Source organism: Mastigoproctus giganteus, chromosome 4 (genome assembly GCF_048544385.1).
Source record: "Mastigoproctus giganteus isolate SK-2022 chromosome 4, ASM4854438v1, whole genome shotgun sequence".
Taxonomy (NCBI): Eukaryota; Metazoa; Arthropoda; class Arachnida; order Uropygi; family Thelyphonidae; genus Mastigoproctus; species Mastigoproctus giganteus.
Window position 1 is genome coordinate 209,812,749 of NC_143578.1, and position 19,045 is coordinate 209,831,793.

Genomic DNA, 19,045 nt, shown 5'->3' on the forward strand with positions numbered 1-19,045 from the left:
CTTAGAAAAGCAAAAAGTTAGAGGGAAAGTAATAGTAGGAGTGGAAGAGGAAAAGAAACGGTGTAGAAGAATGAAAGGGACAGTAACTCCTTCAACTCACACCACTCAAAAACTCAAAACTCCTCAAATAGGCAACACTTCCCCAGTGGAGGACTGTTGTTACCTATTCTTGGAAACTCCAGACATCATCAGGCTCCCCCCCCCCCAGTGCCGTTTCAGGGCTATTTGACCCTTCTTCGGTGGGTGGGTAGGTCCCAAGTGATGCAATGATGCCGCCTTTGCAAATATTTTGCTAATTTAGAATTGGCTGTGTATTAATGATGCATTTCATTAATACACAGAACGATGCCACAGAAACGATGTAACCAAAACGATGCCAATGAAATTAATTAATTCAACTACTTTGGTAGATAGATATGTTAAAATGATGCATTTGCACTAACCTACATGATAGTCATTCTATCTCGTAGCATGAGGCCTTTGCCCTTAAACACTTTATAAACTCTTTGAAATAAAGAGAGAACCCAAACAGTGGCAGTCCAGTCTAAGAGGAAGTAGAAAAGAAGAAACTGTACTAGCATGACTTCGTATTGGTCATACATACTTCACTCAGTTACCTATTAAGAAATGAAGATGCCCCACAATGCAGTAACTGTTCATGCCCACTTACTGTAAAGCATATCATCATAGAATGTCCACTATATCTAAGAGAATGAAAAACTGCTTTCTCTTCATATTTAAAAAATTGCAGTCAATTAACACTACAGAATGTTCTAGGAGATTGTCAGGATAGCGATGACGTTTTTGTTTTTCTAAAATCGATTGATAAATATCACCTTGTCTGAACTTTTATATCAGAGTCAAAACAAACAAGAAATATATACTAGCCAGAAATATGTGCATTATAGCCATTGTTGCTGATGCACCAACAAACACAACAACAACAACATCTGTCTTTCCTCAGTTTGAATTTTTGCCCCCTTAGGTTCGTAATCTGAACAAGTGGAAGAATCCCATCAGAGTTCAGCATGCTCATCCCATTCGAGGCCTTATACACCTCAATCAGATCACCTCGCAGGTGCCTAGTCTCCAGCCACTGCAGTTTGCAGAACTTAAGCCTCTCTTGGTAAGAGGATCCCTTCATTCCAATCACCAATCTCTTCTCTGTACATGCTCAAGCAAATCTACATCCTTCCTAAAAAGAGGCCTCCAGACCTGTACGCAGTACTCAAGGTGTGGCCTGACCATTGCCTTATACAGAGGGATAATCACCTCCTTTTCCCTGCTAGAAAAATTCCTATATATCATTGACAAAACCCCATGACCTGCCCTGGCAGCCTGTCTGCATTGCTCAGAAAACTTCATATCTGACTGCACAGTTACTTCCAGGTCTCTTTCATTTTCTACCGCCTTAAGTATAGTACCACACAGTTGATACATTTCTCTTGGGTCACTTCTACCCATATGCAGTACTTTGCATTTGTCAAGGTTAAACTTAACTTCAATTGCCATTTCTCAGCCCATCTGCTCAAATTTTCTAGATCCTGTTGCAGTAGCACACTGTCATTACTGTCATTAACAACCCTGCCAACCTTTGTATCATCTGCAAACTTCGACACTAAGCCTGATATACCTTCATCAATATCATTGATAAATATACAAAACAACAGTGGACCCAACACCGAACCGTGTGGGACTCCACTAATAACATTAGTCCACGAAGAGCAGCACCCATTGATTACCACCCTCTGTCTTCTCCCACTCAACTATCCTTTTATCCATTGTAGCAACTTACCCTTAATACCATTCGGATCCAATCTGTACAGTAGTCTTCCATGCGCAACAGTGTGAAAAGCTTTCCTGGCAAGAAAGGCTTCAAAAAATAACTGTTAGGTATTTTTTTTTTGTCTGGGTATGCTGTGAAAAAATTACTGAGACACTAAGGGCGCCATGAACCAAGAAAGTTTGGGAACCTCTGACATAAAATACACAATGAAGAAATGACTGTTGTGGAAATATTTGAACAGTGTTGACTTTCTCTTTACATCAATCAATTTCTGATAGCCGACAACAATCTTCTCTTGGCTCTGCCGAAATAAACATTGCAGAAAACCTCAAACCTTTTGTTTGAGGTTCTCTGCAATATGAAAGATTTCATTTAGTTCTTTTACCATTATCTCCTTCGCGGTAACATTTTCATCTGGCTCATTTAAAAATTTGAATTTTTAAATGCAAGTCTGCATTGACTTTATTAGCGGGATAATGGTTGATGGAACACACCGAAACGGGCTGCAGGCAAAAGTTTGTTTATTGTCCATCTGATACGCAGTAAGCTTAACGCATGATTCAGATCTTTTTCAACTATCGCATAAAAAAAAAAGATTGCGTTAACTGGAAATTTGCATCGTGTAAAGTGAAAAGTGGTATCATTTTTTCAAATAGCGGTAACTGAAAAATACGTTAATCGAACTCACGTTATGCGAGGCCTGATTGTATTGAATTTATTATAAATTCTTGTTTGCTAAGTCAAAATCAAGAAATGATCCAAGTTATGGTATTTCATATTTGATATTATTCTGTTGTCACCTCAGTACTTGAAACAGAGATTGAAATTTTGAAATAGGCAGAATAATGAATGAATTTGGCAGAATTGCCATGTTTTCAAGATATGCTACTTTTGACATATCTAAGAAAATTTTAATGTGGGTAAGGGATACCAGACAGTATAAATACAGGAGTGAAGTGTAATTCTAGCATAACACTAATTTCTGCAGGCAAGCTTGATCTACCTGTCTCTGTTAACATAAACTTAACTTTTTATGTTGCCAACACACACACACACACACACACACACACACACACACACACACACACACACACACACACACACACTTCTCCCTCCTATGAGTTTATACCTGCCTGTGCTATGTTTGCTCCCTTCTATTTTCCCCCTTCCTTTATTTTTCTCTCTCTGTTTACTGTGTTCTTACCAGTGTGCATTAGGCTCATTACAGCAATACCTTACACATTGCAGTTAATGTGTTGGAAAAAACTACCACACTGACAGAATCAGCAATAAACGGGGAATAGTTTCAGTAGGAAAAATAATATGTGGATATCATAAGGATTTTTTTATAGTAGAAATAATTATGCATGATCAGTTAGAAAAATAATAAATACAAATAGTAATGAGGTAGACTAAGAATGAAATTAATTGATAAACTTTATTTTGCAAAAATGAAAGCTAGAAAATTTTACTGATTAAAGAAAAATCTATCTAATCTAAGTTGCATTGTTTTTCTTCTTTTCTTTGTGGAGTTCTCAGTAACATTGAATGGCATTTTCTAATGCTTGTCAGGCATTAATGCTACACTCTACATCTGAATCATGATTCATATTTAAGTCTGAAGCCCACAGCCCTGAACATTTTTTCAAGTTCTTGTAAGGGAAATTATTTTTCTCACACTTTACTAGCTCCTTCGTTATACTCTGGATTTTTTCCTTCATTAGACTCTGGACTTCCTCTACTTCCTCATATGCCCATCTTGGTCTAAAATCTCCAGATGTATTTCTGCCCAGCAAAAGTGTCAGATGATCTTTTGATGCCTTGTAACCTGATCGAGTTTTTTCATTTTCTGATAAAATAGTTCTAGAAGGCATTTTTTTCTAAAACAAACCCATTTCATCAACATTAAAAATTTGGTTATCTTTATACTCACCTTTTCCAATAATTTCTATAAGTTCTTTAGGAAATTTTTCGGCAGCATCTTTGTCTGCACCTGCACTTTCGCCTACAGTACAGACCTTATGAATCCACAAGCTTTTTTTAAAATGAAAGAACCAACCACGACTTGCCGAAAATGTTTCATCAGTTGCCCATTCTCCATAATTTTAAGTGTATTGAAAAGACTCATAGCTTTCATTTGAATTTCCATTTGACTTAATGGGATTCACTTCTGACCATATAGATAGTGGACATTCCGTATTCACCATTAGAGAGCTCCTTTTCTTTGATTGTTTTCGAGGCAAAAGAGTTGGTAGTTATTCTTTGTACTGATTCTTTTCTTTTACAATTCTTCTTATAGATGATTCATTTATTCCTTTATCTCGTGTGAGTTTGGCAAACAAAGCACTATAGTGAATCCCTTACTGGTTGAAGCCGCACTGTGTGAGGTATTACTGTATAACATGTTTCTTGCCTTTCTCTTACTCTGTTAAACAACCATAACAACAATTTACTTTGCTCCTTTTCATATGTCCTTCCTAAGGATTTTTTATTTTCTCCACTGACTTGCCATTTTGTTTTGTTTTCTCTTTTTTCCATCTCAAGGGTCAACCGACAGTGCAAGCCAGTTCAGGACCATCAGTTTACTTTTTTTTTTTCTTCCTTGTCAGTTTTCATTTATAATTTTTATTTCTGATGGAGTCATACCTTTCTATGCTATGTACTTGTATGTTCTCTAACCATCTATGGTTTCACCATTATCACCATATTTATTACTTTTTTAATTAATAGCTAACAGAGCAGCAATGGCTCAATATGTTCTATGTTATAAGTAATTTAGTTTAGAAATGGAAGATTTACCTCTATGATGTCTTGTAGAACACTTCAGTGCTGATACTCTCCGTAGTTGAATAATTATACAGATAGATTACATGTATTCCGCTCCCTCGTAGACAAGATCAGCAATCCAATGCACCTCAGAATCGGAGACGAGTGGACCCCAAGCTCGACCCCAAAATACATTGGATCACTGCCTCAGTCTTTGAGCGAGAGAATACAATATGTCCGTATTTTAAAAACAATTTAAATGATTTGAGACCAAATAAATACATAGTGAATCCGTACTCTTAATACTTTAAAAACTAATATTAAAACATAAAAAAATTAAGAATCCTCTAAAACATTAAGAGACTGAAGAATTTTGTTTCTTATCTGAAGTGGATGGGGCTTTTCAACCAGGATCATGATCACAGGAAAGTGAAACCACGGGTATTGCAGGGAAATTTTATAGCATAGAGAATAGTTATAATCCTGGTGCATGCGCATGAAGGACCATGAATCAGAGATGGGGTAGGGGAGACGTACATAGACTGAATTTTGATGTAATTTAATTTCAAGTGTCTCTGAAATTAATAGTTTGGTGTAATCTTGTTGGATACTGAGAATTTTTGCTTCATTGAATAGAAAGGTGTGGCCATCACTGATTGCATGGAATTCGAGTTCTAAAGCCCCAAGGAGTGGGATGAGAGGATTCATCACTTAATTGGAATGTGGAAGAGTCCAGTCCTCTTCCACATTCCATTTAAATGACTTAGTCTACAATGTATCCTTGCAAGCATTGCAACTCCTCATATCAGGAATCCACTTGTTGTACTACACTCAATACGAGAATGAGAAAACATTCATCATCTGTCAACAAATCTGACAACTTTCAACATCTGTCATCTGAAGAATTCAACAAAATTCTTTGGTATCTTAATCTTTTAGAGGATTCTTAATTTTTTTATGTTTTAATATTAGTTTTTAAAGTATTAAGAGTGTGAATTCATTATGTATTTATTTGGTCTCAAATCATTTAAATTGTTTTTAAAATATGGACATGTTGTATTCTCTCGCTCAAAGATTGGGGCAGTGATCCGATGTATTTTGGGTCGGGCTTGGGGTCTGTGGGTCTCTGATTCCAAGGTGCATTGGATTGCTGATCTTGTCTACGAGGGAGTGGAATACATGTAATCTATTTGTATAATTATTCAACTATGGAGAGTATCAGCACTGAAGTGTTCTACAAGACATCATAGAGGTAAATCTTCCATTTCTAAACTAATTACTTTTTTAAGCATTACTACTACAAATTACTATCTCATCTCACATCTAAGAATTTCTGAATTAGCATTAGCATTAGTTGAGACATACGATGCAAGAAAGCAAGTGCAGCATCAGCCAGAAAAGAAAAAAAACGTTCCCATTTGACCCCTCTGTTCATTCTAAATACCTGTCCAGCTCAGCCTTAAAATTATTTAGGCTATCAACTTCCACAACAAAAGATGGAAGTCTGTTCCACCTACCTGCTGGCTAAAGGCAAATTTCTGCACATCTATCCTACAACTGTCTTTCCTCGTTTGAATTTATGCCCTCTCAGGTGATTATTCTGATCAAGAGAAGAATCCCATCAGCATTGAGCATGCTCAGACCATTCAAGGCTTTATACACCTCACAGGTGCCTAGTCTCCAGACACTGTAATGTGCAAAATTTAAACCTTTATTCATAAGAGCAACCCATTGTTCCATTCACTAATCTTGTTGTCTTTCTCTACTCGTTCCAACAGCTCTACATCCTTCTCAAAAGGAGGCCTCCAGACCTGTATACAGTACTCAAGGTGTGGCATAATCATTGCCTTATATAAGGGGATAATCACCTCCTTATCCCTCCTAGAAAAATTCATGTATAACATTGACAAGACACCATGAGCTACTCTTGCATACCATCTCCACTGCTCAGAAAACTTCATATCTGCCTGCACAATTACCCCTAGGTCCTTTTCATTCTCTACCACTGTCAGTGTAGTACCACAGAGTTGATACGTTACTCTAGGGTTACTGCTTCCCATATGTAGTACTTTACATTCGTGAATGTTAAACTTCATTTGTCACCTCTCAGCCCATCTGCTCAACTTTTCTAGATCCTGTTGCAGCAGCGTACTGTCATTAGTATCATTAACAACCCTGCCGACCTTTGTATCATCTGCAGACTTGGACATTAAGCCTGTTATACCATCATCAATATCATTTATAAATACAGAAAACAACAATGGACCTAACACTGAACCCTGAAAGACTCTACTAATAACATTAGTCCACAAAGAGCAGTGTCCATTGATTACCACTCTCTGTGTTCTCCCACTCAACCATCCCTTTATCCATAGCAGCAATTTGCCTCCAGTGCCACACTGCTCCAATTTGTGCAGCAGTCTTCCATGTGCAACGGTATCAAAAGCCTTTCTAAGATCCAAATATATGATATCAAAGTTATTCCCTGCATCCAGTTCCTTTGTAACCACATCATAGTATCCAATCAAATTGGTCCGACAAGACTTCCCCTTAACAAAGCCATTCTGTGTCCGAGCTATAACTGAAGTCTTGTCTAGATGATCCTGCAGTGCTTCTTTAACCAGTGCCTACATTAATTTCCCTGGAACAGAAGTTAAACTAACAGGTCTATAATTACTTGTGTCGCCCTTTGATTCTCCTTTGTGAATTGGCGTCACATTTGCACATCTGCAGTCGACGGGTACCTCCCTTGAGTCCAAGGAAGCTCTCATGATTATGGCTAAGGGTTTGCTTACTTCCTTTGCTGCCTCCTTTAATATAACTGGATAGATCCCATCCACCCCGGGTGCCTTTTTTATGTTTATCTTCAACAATTTCTCCTCCACTTTCCTCTCACTTATTACAAAATCGTCTGACTCACTGCCAGAGTTTAATTCACCTCTGGCATTCCCCTCCCTGAATAACTCATGTGTGAATGCAAAATACTTATTTAGTTTGTTAGCCACCTGAGCAGGATCATCAATTTCCAGTGGACCAATCTGATTCATCCTTTTCCTTCTAGAATTTAAATAGGTAAAGAACTCTTTGCTATTTTTCTTTGTATCCTTTGCCAAAAATTTCTCATCTGCCTTTGCCTGCCTAATCTCCTGTGTGACTTGGTTATTGAGCAGCTTATATCTATCATAGGCTTCCATGTCACCCATTAATTTATATATATCTCATGCATTTTTCTTCTCTGCCACATGTCTCATTAGTTCATTTGACATCCATGTAGGCCTAAATCTTGAACAATATTTCTTAATTGGTATGTAAAGCCTGTTAGCTTCCAAGATTAATTCTTTGAATGCATCCCATTTTGAATTTCTGTTGGTAACATCATCAGTTGGTCCCATTGTATAGAACTTAAATATTGTCTCAGACAAACGTAGTCACCTTTACGAAAGCAAAAGCCCTTCCCTTTACTCCTGATGGTAGTTATCTCTTTGAGTGTAGTATGTAGACATAATGCCAACTAATTCATTTATTAACTTTATTAATATGTTTCATAACTGTAATAAACTTCAAACATGTAAGATAACACTGTAATAAAAAAGAGTGCCACTGATGTTTAGTCCTTCTGTAAGTGTGCTATTGATTCCATGCATCAAAAAAATAAAATAAAATGATATAAGTAAACTTATGTTAAAATATCTGTTAGAATTGTATCAGTGGGAATTTTCATATTCTTTCAGTATGGACTTGATGGTTGATTTGCATTAGTGATTATAATATAATTGGAGAATTATGGTAACAAAAAAATTACATCTGTCCATCTTGACATACAAAATGCAACTTGTGCCTGCTTGTCTAGCTGATTTGTGGAGTGATAGCCTTTAGTATTCAATTATATTTTTTGATATAAAATTCAAATTCTATCGCTGTTTGTGTTAAAAGTAAGGTAATTGAATAATACATTTTTTGAATAAGAAAACTGCTCTTACGAAATGTATTATTTGTTCTTTATCTAATGTAATGTCAGATTAAAGAAAAGCATTATTTTATGTAGTATATATATATATATTATAACCTTATAAATCCAGCTTACTCTGAGACATTGCACTTTCTGGATTTAAAATTCCTGATTCTTGAAGGTTAGGCATATAGCCTAAATATTCAAGGGTAATTCATTATTTTTATTAGATAATACACTAGCTGTAATCTTTATATTGTCCACAGGATAGTTGGCAGCATTAAACAAAAATGTTAACATGCACTACTGTATCGGTCCAATGGGTAATGTACCTGCCTAAGAAATAAAGTTTGTGGGTTTGCATGCTGCCTGCAGTATGGATGTTGTAATTATCCAATATTTTTAATATGAGGTATAAACAGTGCTAATGATTTCAGCAATTGGGTCACCTTAAAAAATAAATGCGCACTACCTGTAAGTACTATACTGTGAAATGAATTATTGAATAGTATTGAATGTCACAAATGAATGATTTTAAACATTGCAAATAGAATGTATTGAGCATCATAGCTCTGGTTTATACTATCAAATTGCAAATGCATAGTAACAATGACATACAGTCTAGAAAATATGTAAAACAGAAAGAAATTGGTGTTTGGAAATTATTATTGAAACATAATGCATAAATTTGGCACTTGCGGTTCTTTTTTTTTTTTTTTTTTTAAGTCCAGCCAGCCTATTTTTCTTCTGCCCTTGTACAGTAGACTACCCTTGGGGATATATTCAAGAAACTGTGGATTTTTGAGGTTCTATAGCAGTTTTAAATAGCATGTGTTATTTGGTTTTTTTTATCTAATTTAATATTTAAATAAAGAATTACATTACAAATTTTTGGACTGTTTCTCGCTTTTATTAAAAAATCATATTGAATGATATTCAAAATGCAGTATGTTCCCTTTGCTGGATTAAATATTGTATTTTTTAGTTTTACAGTAGTACTTTCATATAAAGAAGAAAAAATTGTTTATTTTAGATTGCAGTTTTTTAACTTTTTTCTGTTTTTAAAAATGAAAATCTGGAAAAGGGAAATATGGCAAGATTATAGGCTTCTGATGTTGGAGTATAATGAATACCCCATATAACTAATTGGGCTGACAGATTTAAAAAAAAAAAAATAATAAATATTGCCACAATGATTAAGTATGTTGTGTTTTTAAAGTGCTTTTAGAATAGCTGCTAGTGGTCACTTATATCGGTTAATATATTTTAATATCATTCACAAATTAGAGACTAGGGATGTTTATGTTGCTTAGTCAATTTAACATCATTGATAAAAATTTGTGTTAACTTGTGCAAGTTGCTCAACCATCTCTGATTCATTTGAGCTGCATACTTCTCTGTGATAGAGAAACAAGTGTTCAGCAGTGCAACACTTATTGACATTTCTCTGTGCACTCTATGCAGCCATTTTGCATATGCATATTCACTGGAATTAACTTGTCTTTCATAAGTGTGAAATGTGTTGTGAATATTCCAGTATATAATATATTCATACATATTTAGGAATGAATAATTAATACTGTAAATGATATACCAAATGTGCCATGTACTATTTGTGAGATAAGTTGTACTGGTGACTACTGAGGTCATGGTGTTGTGTTTATAAGTCATACCTGCCTGGGAATGTTCAATAGGCAAATTGATATGCAGTGTGAAACTTCAGTAATAACTTTTTACATAAGTATGGAAACTATACAATGTAGGTAATAAGCATACTTTACTACTTTTAGTTTTCATGGAGTGAATTTGCAATCACCCATCACAGTCATGATGTGGATTACTCTCTAGACAAATCAGTTATCATTTGTACTATGTTCAGCACTCCTGACTGTGCTGGGAGATTACAAATTTACTTCATGAAAATTAGAGAATGTGTGTACTGAAAGGCAATAAAAACTTCAAATTTCTCTCCAAAATAAACACGTATTCATTTTTATTAAAGTAGTTTTATTGCCATGTTTTTGAATCGTGGATAAGTAGTTTTATCTTCATATATTTGAAACATAAACTTGAAATTGGTATGTATATGTGATACATTTAGAGATGGCTGTGGTTCTTGTAGTAAGTATACAGACTTGGATACACATTACAAGATTGTGTCCATATGCTGCAATAAAGAATGCTCAGCCCACTTAATTGTTGCACTGGTATATTGGCTGTGACAAAATGATTCGAGTGAAGTTTTAGATTCCTTTAGCTGTGTTAGCTGTACCAAATATGAACATAAATTTATTTTTATTTATTTTTTTTTTTGCTGCTTGTTTTAATGAGAAACAAATATTTATTTCAGAAATGGGATACACAGTCTCCTTCAATCAAGGTTGCGGCTATAGATAATGGCCTGTCTTTTCCATTTAAACACCCAGATTCTTGGAGAGCATGTAAGTATTATAATATGAAATCAAAATTACACATTTTCTTATTTTTTCTCTATAGCTTTTTATTATTTTGGTCAGAGAAGATGCTATAAAAAAAAAACTCACTGGTAAACAATATGTTCTATCAATAAAAGGTATGGAATGATTTTGTTTTTCCAGCATGAGAAAATTTTGATATGTTTCATATTCTGTTATATAGTGTAGTCAAATTGAGTTTACATTAACACACACAAAATTATTTAAAACCATATTAGGGCTAAATAGTTTTGCTATAGTTGAATAGCAAATTCAGAGTAAAGCTATTCATATAATACATATCTTCATTTGCTTGAAAAGACAGAAGCATTAACTTTTCGACACAGTCTTTTACTGTTTAAGATGGTGAAATTCATCATTGATTGCTAACTTCTTCATTCTTTTTTGAGTCAGAGACATAAGCACTGTTTTTGGTGCTTCACAGAAGATATCTACAAGTCTAGAGTATGCATTACTCTTTTAGTTTTCCCACTAACCAGCCCATCTGTCATCTGTGAAGCTATCTAAAATATTCTTGTTCTAACTTCAGTATCATACATTCTTTGTCATTCCTTAGTCATCACTGTGTAATTTATAAATAGAAAATATTTTACTAGGAAATATTTCAATAACGAGCACTTCTTTTCATTAATCTTTATAAATAATAGAAACTTCATTGATTAAGCCACATTTAAGTTGATATATGTATCAGTATAACAAATTCAACTTTTTGATTTTTTTAAAAACTGCTGAATTTTTTATTTTAAAGTTAGTAAAATAGTATTATTCTATTACATAAAAGCATTCTTATGTATGTAAAACAAATGAGGAATGTGTGTGTATAAACAATATATATAAAGAATTTAAAAAATGAAAATTTGTAAATCTTTGTAACCACACAAGATGTTATTTTGTATATCGTACCACCAGTACATATTGAATCTTTCAAATTATGAAAGATTACAGATGGAGAAAGCCCGAAGAAAAATATTTTGGATTTATAGTGGAAGCTCTCACATGTGACGTGACTGAGACTGATCATGTCAGACAGTTTGGTAATTTTAATCCGTTTAGATGATGAAATGTGATGTTTTGCAGCATAGTCCCACTTTTTCCTAAATATGAGTGTTTACGGTTGAATCATTCTGTTGTTCGCTATAATATAAAGCTGTATCTAGAGTGTTTTTTGCTGCTGCAAGATAAATTTTTGGCCCTAGATTTCATGTACCTTCTTCATATTTAGAGCCATCTGTTTCTGTCATGGTATATATGATTTCTGCAGCATTCATATTTTAATTTTTCAGCTGTTTGTTTGTTTGTTTGTTATTTGGTTTTTAGGAGCATTGGCAGCTAAGGCCATACTGCTCCAGGGATATGCAGTGGTCATTCCCTGACCTTTCCACATCCTCCGTATTTGGTGGTCACGGGCTTGAACCCCAGTCTAATCAAGCGTGTGCTACGCACTGCTGCTCCTGCCCACCCGGCTACAGAGGTGCCAATTTTTCAACTAATCAGTGCATTCCTATATGCTATATGTCTTATTGCTGTAAACCTTTGGAACCTTTAATTTAACTGAAATCAATTAATAAACCATGGTCTTCGTTGTCTTCTTGTAGTTTGGAACTTCCGTTAGTGTCCATCGTCCTCAGACTAAAGTGTCCCTATGATTTAATAAATGTTGAATTTGGAATTTTGTATCATGCTAGTGCTATACTTTAAACACATCTTTGCTGTTGATGACTTTTAGCAATTCTATAAGACCTGTATTTGTGTCTTCTGATTTTTTTACCAAAATTGAACTCAAAAACTTGTCCGTGTCATCTCTTTAGACATTCTAGAACCCCTTAGTCTATAGGCTGGATCAAGGATATTACATTTGATAGTAAAAACATGGCCTTTATGTCCCCTTCTTTAACTTCCTCACAATTGGAATGTGAAGGAGTATTTTCCATAAAGAAAATAGTCTTTTGAGGTAAGCTAAAGTGTTTCTTTACAGAAGATGCAAATCCATGAAAAAAAACTCTTTGAATAATGCAGAGCCCATCCATGCTGATTTTGATTAGTGCTAGTAAACTGAGAAAAATGAACAATTTATATTATTAAAAACTCTGGATTTGTTGCTTTATCAACAACAAAAAGTTGCTGCCATGATTGTCTCAATGGATTTTTTGTATCCTGTAGGCCCTACTTTTTTTTGCCATCATTGTTACAGGTGGTCGTAGTAGTAGAGGCACGTGATACAAGAAAGCAAGCGGCCTGCTCTGGTAGCATCAGCCAAAAAAAAAAAAAAAAAAATTCACACATCCATTTCCTCTAAACGTTTGTCCAGTTCCTCCTTGAATTTATTTAAGTTATTATCCTCCACAATGTCAAATGGAACTTTGTTCCAGCAATCAGCTACCAGCTGGCTAAAGGAAAATTTCTGCACATCTATTCTACAACTGTCTTTCCTCAATTTGAATTTATGTCCCCTCAGGTTCGTAATCTGAGCAAGCAGAAGAATCCCATCAGAATTGAGCCTGCTCAACCCATACAAGGCCTTATACACCTCAATCAGATCACTTTGCAGGTGTCTAGTCTCCAGATGCTGCAATTTGCAGAACTTAAGCCTTTCTTGGTAAGAGGACCCCAATCTTGTTGCCCTTCTCTGTACTCACTCAAGCAACTCTACGTCCTTCCTAAAATGAGGCCTACAGACCAGTACACAGGGTGTGGCCTGACCAAAATAAAAAGGGATAATCACCACCTTTTCCCTACTACTAAATTTCCTGTATATCATTGACAATACCCCATGACCTGCTCTGTTAGCCTGTCTGCACGGCTCAAAAAACTTCATATCTGACTGCACAATCACTCCCAGGTCTTTTTCATTTTCTACCACCCTAAGTGTAGTACCGCACAGTTGCTACATTTCTCTGGGGTTACTTCTACCCATATGCAGTACTTTGCTGGATTTGTCAATGTTAAACTTCAGTTGCCACTTCTCAGCCCATCTGCCCAACTTTTCTAGATCCTGTTCAGTATCACACTACCATTACTGTCATTAAGAACTCTGCCAACCTTTGTATCATCTGCATACTTGGACATTAAGCCTGATACGCCTTCATCAGTATCATTGATAAATATACAAAACAACAGTGGATCCAACACCGAACCCTGTGGGACTCCGCTAATAACATTAGTCCACGAAGAGCAACACCCATTGATTACCACACTCTGTGTTCTCCCACTCAACCACCTTTTTATCCATTGTTGCAACTTGCCCTTAATATCATACTGCTCCAGTTTATACAGTAGTCTTCCATGTGCAACGGTATCAAAAGCTTTCCTGAAATCCGAGTATATGATATCAAAATTATTTTTTGCATCCAGTTCCTTTGTGACCACATCATAGTATCCAGTCAAATTTGTCAGACAAGACTTTCCCTTAACAAACCCATGCTATGTCTGAATTATTACTGTAGTCTTGTCTAGATGATCCTGCAATGCTTCTTTAACCTATGACGCTATTATTTTCCATGCAACATAAGTTGAAGAAACAGGGCTGTAATTACTTATGTTATCCTTTGATACCCCTTTGTGAATTGAGGATATATTGCACATCTCCAGTCTGTGGGGACCTCCCCTGAGTCCAAGGATGCTCTCATAATTATGGCTAAGGGTTTACTTACTTCCTTTGCTGCCTCCTTTAATATAACTGGAAGATCCCATCCACTCCAGATGCCTTTCTTATGTTTAACTTCAATTTCTCCTCCACTTTGCTCTCAGTTATTACAAAATCATTAATTGCCCTGTTACAGTTCGTTTAACTTCTGGCATTCCCCTCCTTAAATAAGTCCTCATATCCAAATGTTGATGCAAAATACTCATTCAGTTTGTCAGCTACCTGAGTGGGATCATCAATAGTCAAACTATTAATATCTAGTGGACCAATCTGATTCATCCCCTTCCTTCTAGAGTTTACATAAGTAAAGAAATCTTTGCTGTGTTTCTTAGCATCCTTTGCCAAAGATTTCTCGTAATCTGCCTTCGCTTGCCTAACCTTCTTTGTGATTTGATTACAGACTAGCTTATATCTGTGGCCTGCTGCTTCTGTGTCGCCTGATAATTTATATTCGTGCCATGCATTTTGCTTCTCTGCAGTGAGTCTCATTAGTTCATCTAATATCCATTTAGGCCTAACCTTGAAGAGTGTTTCTTAATCGGTATGAAAAGCCTAGTAGCTTTCACTCCTAATTCCTTGAATGCTGCCCATTTGGAATTTGCTGTTGGTAACATCATCAGTTGGTCCAACTGTATAGAATATAAAAACTGTGTTAGACCACTGTAGTCACTTTTACAAAAGCAAAAACCCTTCCCTTTACCCATGATGGTGATTATATCTTTAAGTAAATCCCAAATCAGTACATTGTGATCACTGCCACTTAGTGGTTCTTTTATCTGCAAATTCTTAATGCACGATTAATCACTGCTGATAACTAGATCAAAAGTATTATTCTCTCTGGTTGCCTCTTGAACATGCTGCTGCAGAACATGATCATCCAATAAATCCACAAAACTCTTGCTAGTGTTAGAGTGACCAACCCACAAGTTCCAGTCAATATCTGTGGAAGTTAAAATCCCCCATTATAATGCAATCTGATTTACTGGCCAATTCTATTTCTCTTTAAAATTGTTTGTCATACTCATTAGAATTATTAGGCCTATAACACACTCCTACTTTCATTTTTGCTTTCCCAGTGCTTATGTCACAACAAACTGACTGAATCTTGCACTGTCCATCTATATCAACTGTATGCACTTTCTTAGATTTTGTGTGTTTCTTAATTAACTGCACAATCCCTCCTCCCTTCCTATCCTCTCTATCCTTTCTGTACACATTTGTATTTCCCAAATTCTAATTCTGCATTCCTTATATATGTGTGACACCACATCTCTGATATCCCAACAATATCTACCTTTGATGTCTTGACCAGCACTTCAAATTCATCAAATTTATTTACTATACTCCTAGCATTGGTGTACATGCAAGTATAGATGCACCTATTCTTATTCTTAGTTACCCTAACACAGCCCATGTATTTATTTGTTTAATGAACACTCCCAGCAGTCCCTGAAACCCCCAGCACCCCCACCCTCCAGGCTGCTGCTCATTGTAATAGAAGCAGTACAAAAATCACTTTTGCCTCTTCCTGCAGCCACTGTTAACCTTTTAGTCTGTGAATCCCCCCCCCCCCCAAGCTAGCAGTTTTCTGACCTAGCACTGCCATGATAGCATCAGCAAACACCCTTGCATCCCTTCTATTTAAGTGTATCCCTTCCCTGTAGAAGCATTCTTCTGTTAACAAGCACAGACCACGCTGAGAAAAATTCTATCCCCATGAGCCTTGCACAATTTCTCCAGGGCCAAATTGATCGACAAGGCTCTCACCATGTATCCCCTCCTATCATGTCTGGGCGGAATTGCAGACACTTTCAAATTTAACCCTAAGTCACAACTTTTTTTTTCAACATTGACCTGTACTTGTTGAGTAAATCTGCAGATCTCCTACTCTTAATGTCATTAGTGCCAGTGTGTACAACATTATCACCCTTTGTACCCTTAAAAAATATCTGCTCTACAGCATTGTCAGCTTCTGTCCCTGGAAGACATACCCTGGTCCTATTCCACCTATCCTTTTTACACAATATATTACCCATCTCCCTGGCAATAGTCACCGACAATAACTAACTCCTGTGGGACCAGCGCATTCTGCCCTGGAGATTGCTGCCATGTAGCTTGACGCACAAGAGTGAGCTCTGGCGTTGAGTTGGGCAACTGAGAACTTGAAGGGTCCCCCACTTTAATATCTTCAAGGGCATCTACCCGACTCTCGAACTTTCATAAGCACCCATCAGAACACTGAGTTGGCGCCTAATTTCTTAACACTCTTCACCCAGCACACAAAGACCAAAGACATGCTCCTTAATAGATCATGTCCTGTTCCAGAAAGTTTTGCAAACATTTCACAAGTGCATATTTTTTTAGACTGTGATGCATTGGAGAATCCCCCCTCCTCGATTTTCTCCATAGTCACAGCACTCCTGCTACTTTGTGCCCATTGCTTTGCTGCTCTACTCTGAGGCATGATATCCAGTTGAATACTATTGATTAACAATGAATTAATTAAATTTACTACACTACTAATAGATTCCTAAATCCTTTGATACATATTACACTATCTAGTTTTACATTAGAGCTACCTATTTACCACAATTAAAAATTTGAATTCCCTACCACTCACTCTATACTATAACAATGGCAGCAAGATTTGAATGAAACAACAGTTTTACATATATTAAGTAGTAACCTGCAAAACTCTATCTAAATTAAAAATAAAAATAATGAGCATAACTAGGACTATAAAGCTACTTATAAAGTATGATATAATATGACAATTAAGTAAATAAAATGGCAAAACACTTATGATTTTTTGGAACTTGTAATTCGCAGCTTCCACTTGTAATGATACTCAGTGTTCTCTCAGGTAATGTTTTATAATTGTTTTTTGCCCTGTTTTGTTCTCCAATAAAGTTTTCTCTGTAGATAAATTACCTTAAATCTTCTGGAAATTTTTGAACCACATGAATACCATGACATGTTTTCTTATTTCAGAGCCATCCAGCACTTGCAAAACATTTTGTACCATAAATTTTATGTTATAAGTTCCTTTTTGTCTTTCTTGCATAAATTGTAGCCATGAATGCATTATCTACTCTCTCTAATTTTGGTATCTTTAAAATGCAGAAAGACCTTAACAGCCCTTCAGAAACGATCTGATAGCAAAATTGATCTAAATTTTTTGTGATTTTTTTTACAATCTTTTACAATATGTTTGCCGGGACTTAATTCAACAACAATTTTTGTTAGAGGTTCACCTTTATCAAATTTTTCCAGCACATCCAACATACTTTTACTTTCATAGAATCAAAAACTCTTTCTTTTCACACCCATATTTCATTAATTTACATAATAAATAATTAACCTGGCAATAGTGGATGCCACCTGGCTGGTGCCTATTTAAAAAAAAAAAAAAAAAAAACTACCTATCACATATTGCATGTTATGAAGCGCACCGAATTTGAAATAATTTTTAAAAAATTCTAAAATTGAAGTATAGAATAGTATCTAATATGGACATATATTTTTTTCCTTTTTTTTTTTTTGCAAGTATTTGTACATAGAATAAACGAGAAATATATGTGCATGTGCACATCTTAATGGGGCACCTCCGTAGCCAGGTGGGAAGGAGCAGCAGTGCGTAGCACACACTTCTTGATTAGACCGGGGTTCGAGCCCGTCACCACCGAATACGGAGGATGCGGAAAGGTCAGGGAATGACCACTGCATATCCCGGAGCAATATGGCCTTAGTTGCTAATGCTCCTAAAAACCAAATAACAAACAAACAAACATCTTAATGGTCTTTTCAACTGGAAAATGGATCAGAATTATAGATTCAAGTCTATTTTTTGTCTAATACATTTTTTTTAACTTTCAGAAGAATTAATGTTTTGTTTTGTTTTTGAAAATAACAAGTGATTAAAATAATAAAAAAACACTACATTTTATAAAAGTTTATTTTTTAAGAAAAGCTGAAATATTGGTATAGTCCATGGACAATTCAGAATCGCTGAAAAATTTTTTTTTCCAGAAGTTAAAAAGAAAATTGGCACCTACCAAGTGCCATTGCGCATTTGTGTAATAAGATCTACACTACCACTGCCAAGTTAAATTATGTACTGTAATTACAAAAACAAATAATTTTTATTGGAGCAGATATTCAACTTACCTCTTGGGAAGAATGAACAGGCAGTCATGGTGAATTATACTAGTCTGCTAACTGCTAGCGTACTGGACTATGCTTGCAGTCAGAAGACACAGTATGTTTTAAAGAAAGAAGAACATCAGTTAATCTAGTGAGTTCATTAAGGTACTTGGTACTTGTGTTCTAAGGCGATGCTCAGAGGGAAATATGAATTTCAGATTCATTTCATTGAATTTTTATTGACCATAACCATCTTGAAGAATTGTGTTGCTTTAGTTTTGATT

At 35.6% G+C, this 19,045-nt stretch overlaps 1 protein-coding gene across 2 annotated transcripts in view; it reads left to right on the forward strand.

Moving 5' to 3' along the window:
* LOC150087365 (phosphatidylinositol 4-kinase type 2-beta-like) overlaps positions 1-19,045 on the forward strand; it is a 171,292-nt gene that overhangs the window by 89,325 nt on the left and 62,922 nt on the right. For both annotated transcript variants that reach the window (XM_090372025.1, XM_090372024.1), the window contains exon 6: positions 10,852-10,942. In XM_090372025.1, the coding sequence (XP_090228151.1) occupies positions 10,852-10,942 (91 nt within the window). The remainder of the gene's footprint in view (positions 1-10,851; positions 10,943-19,045) is intronic.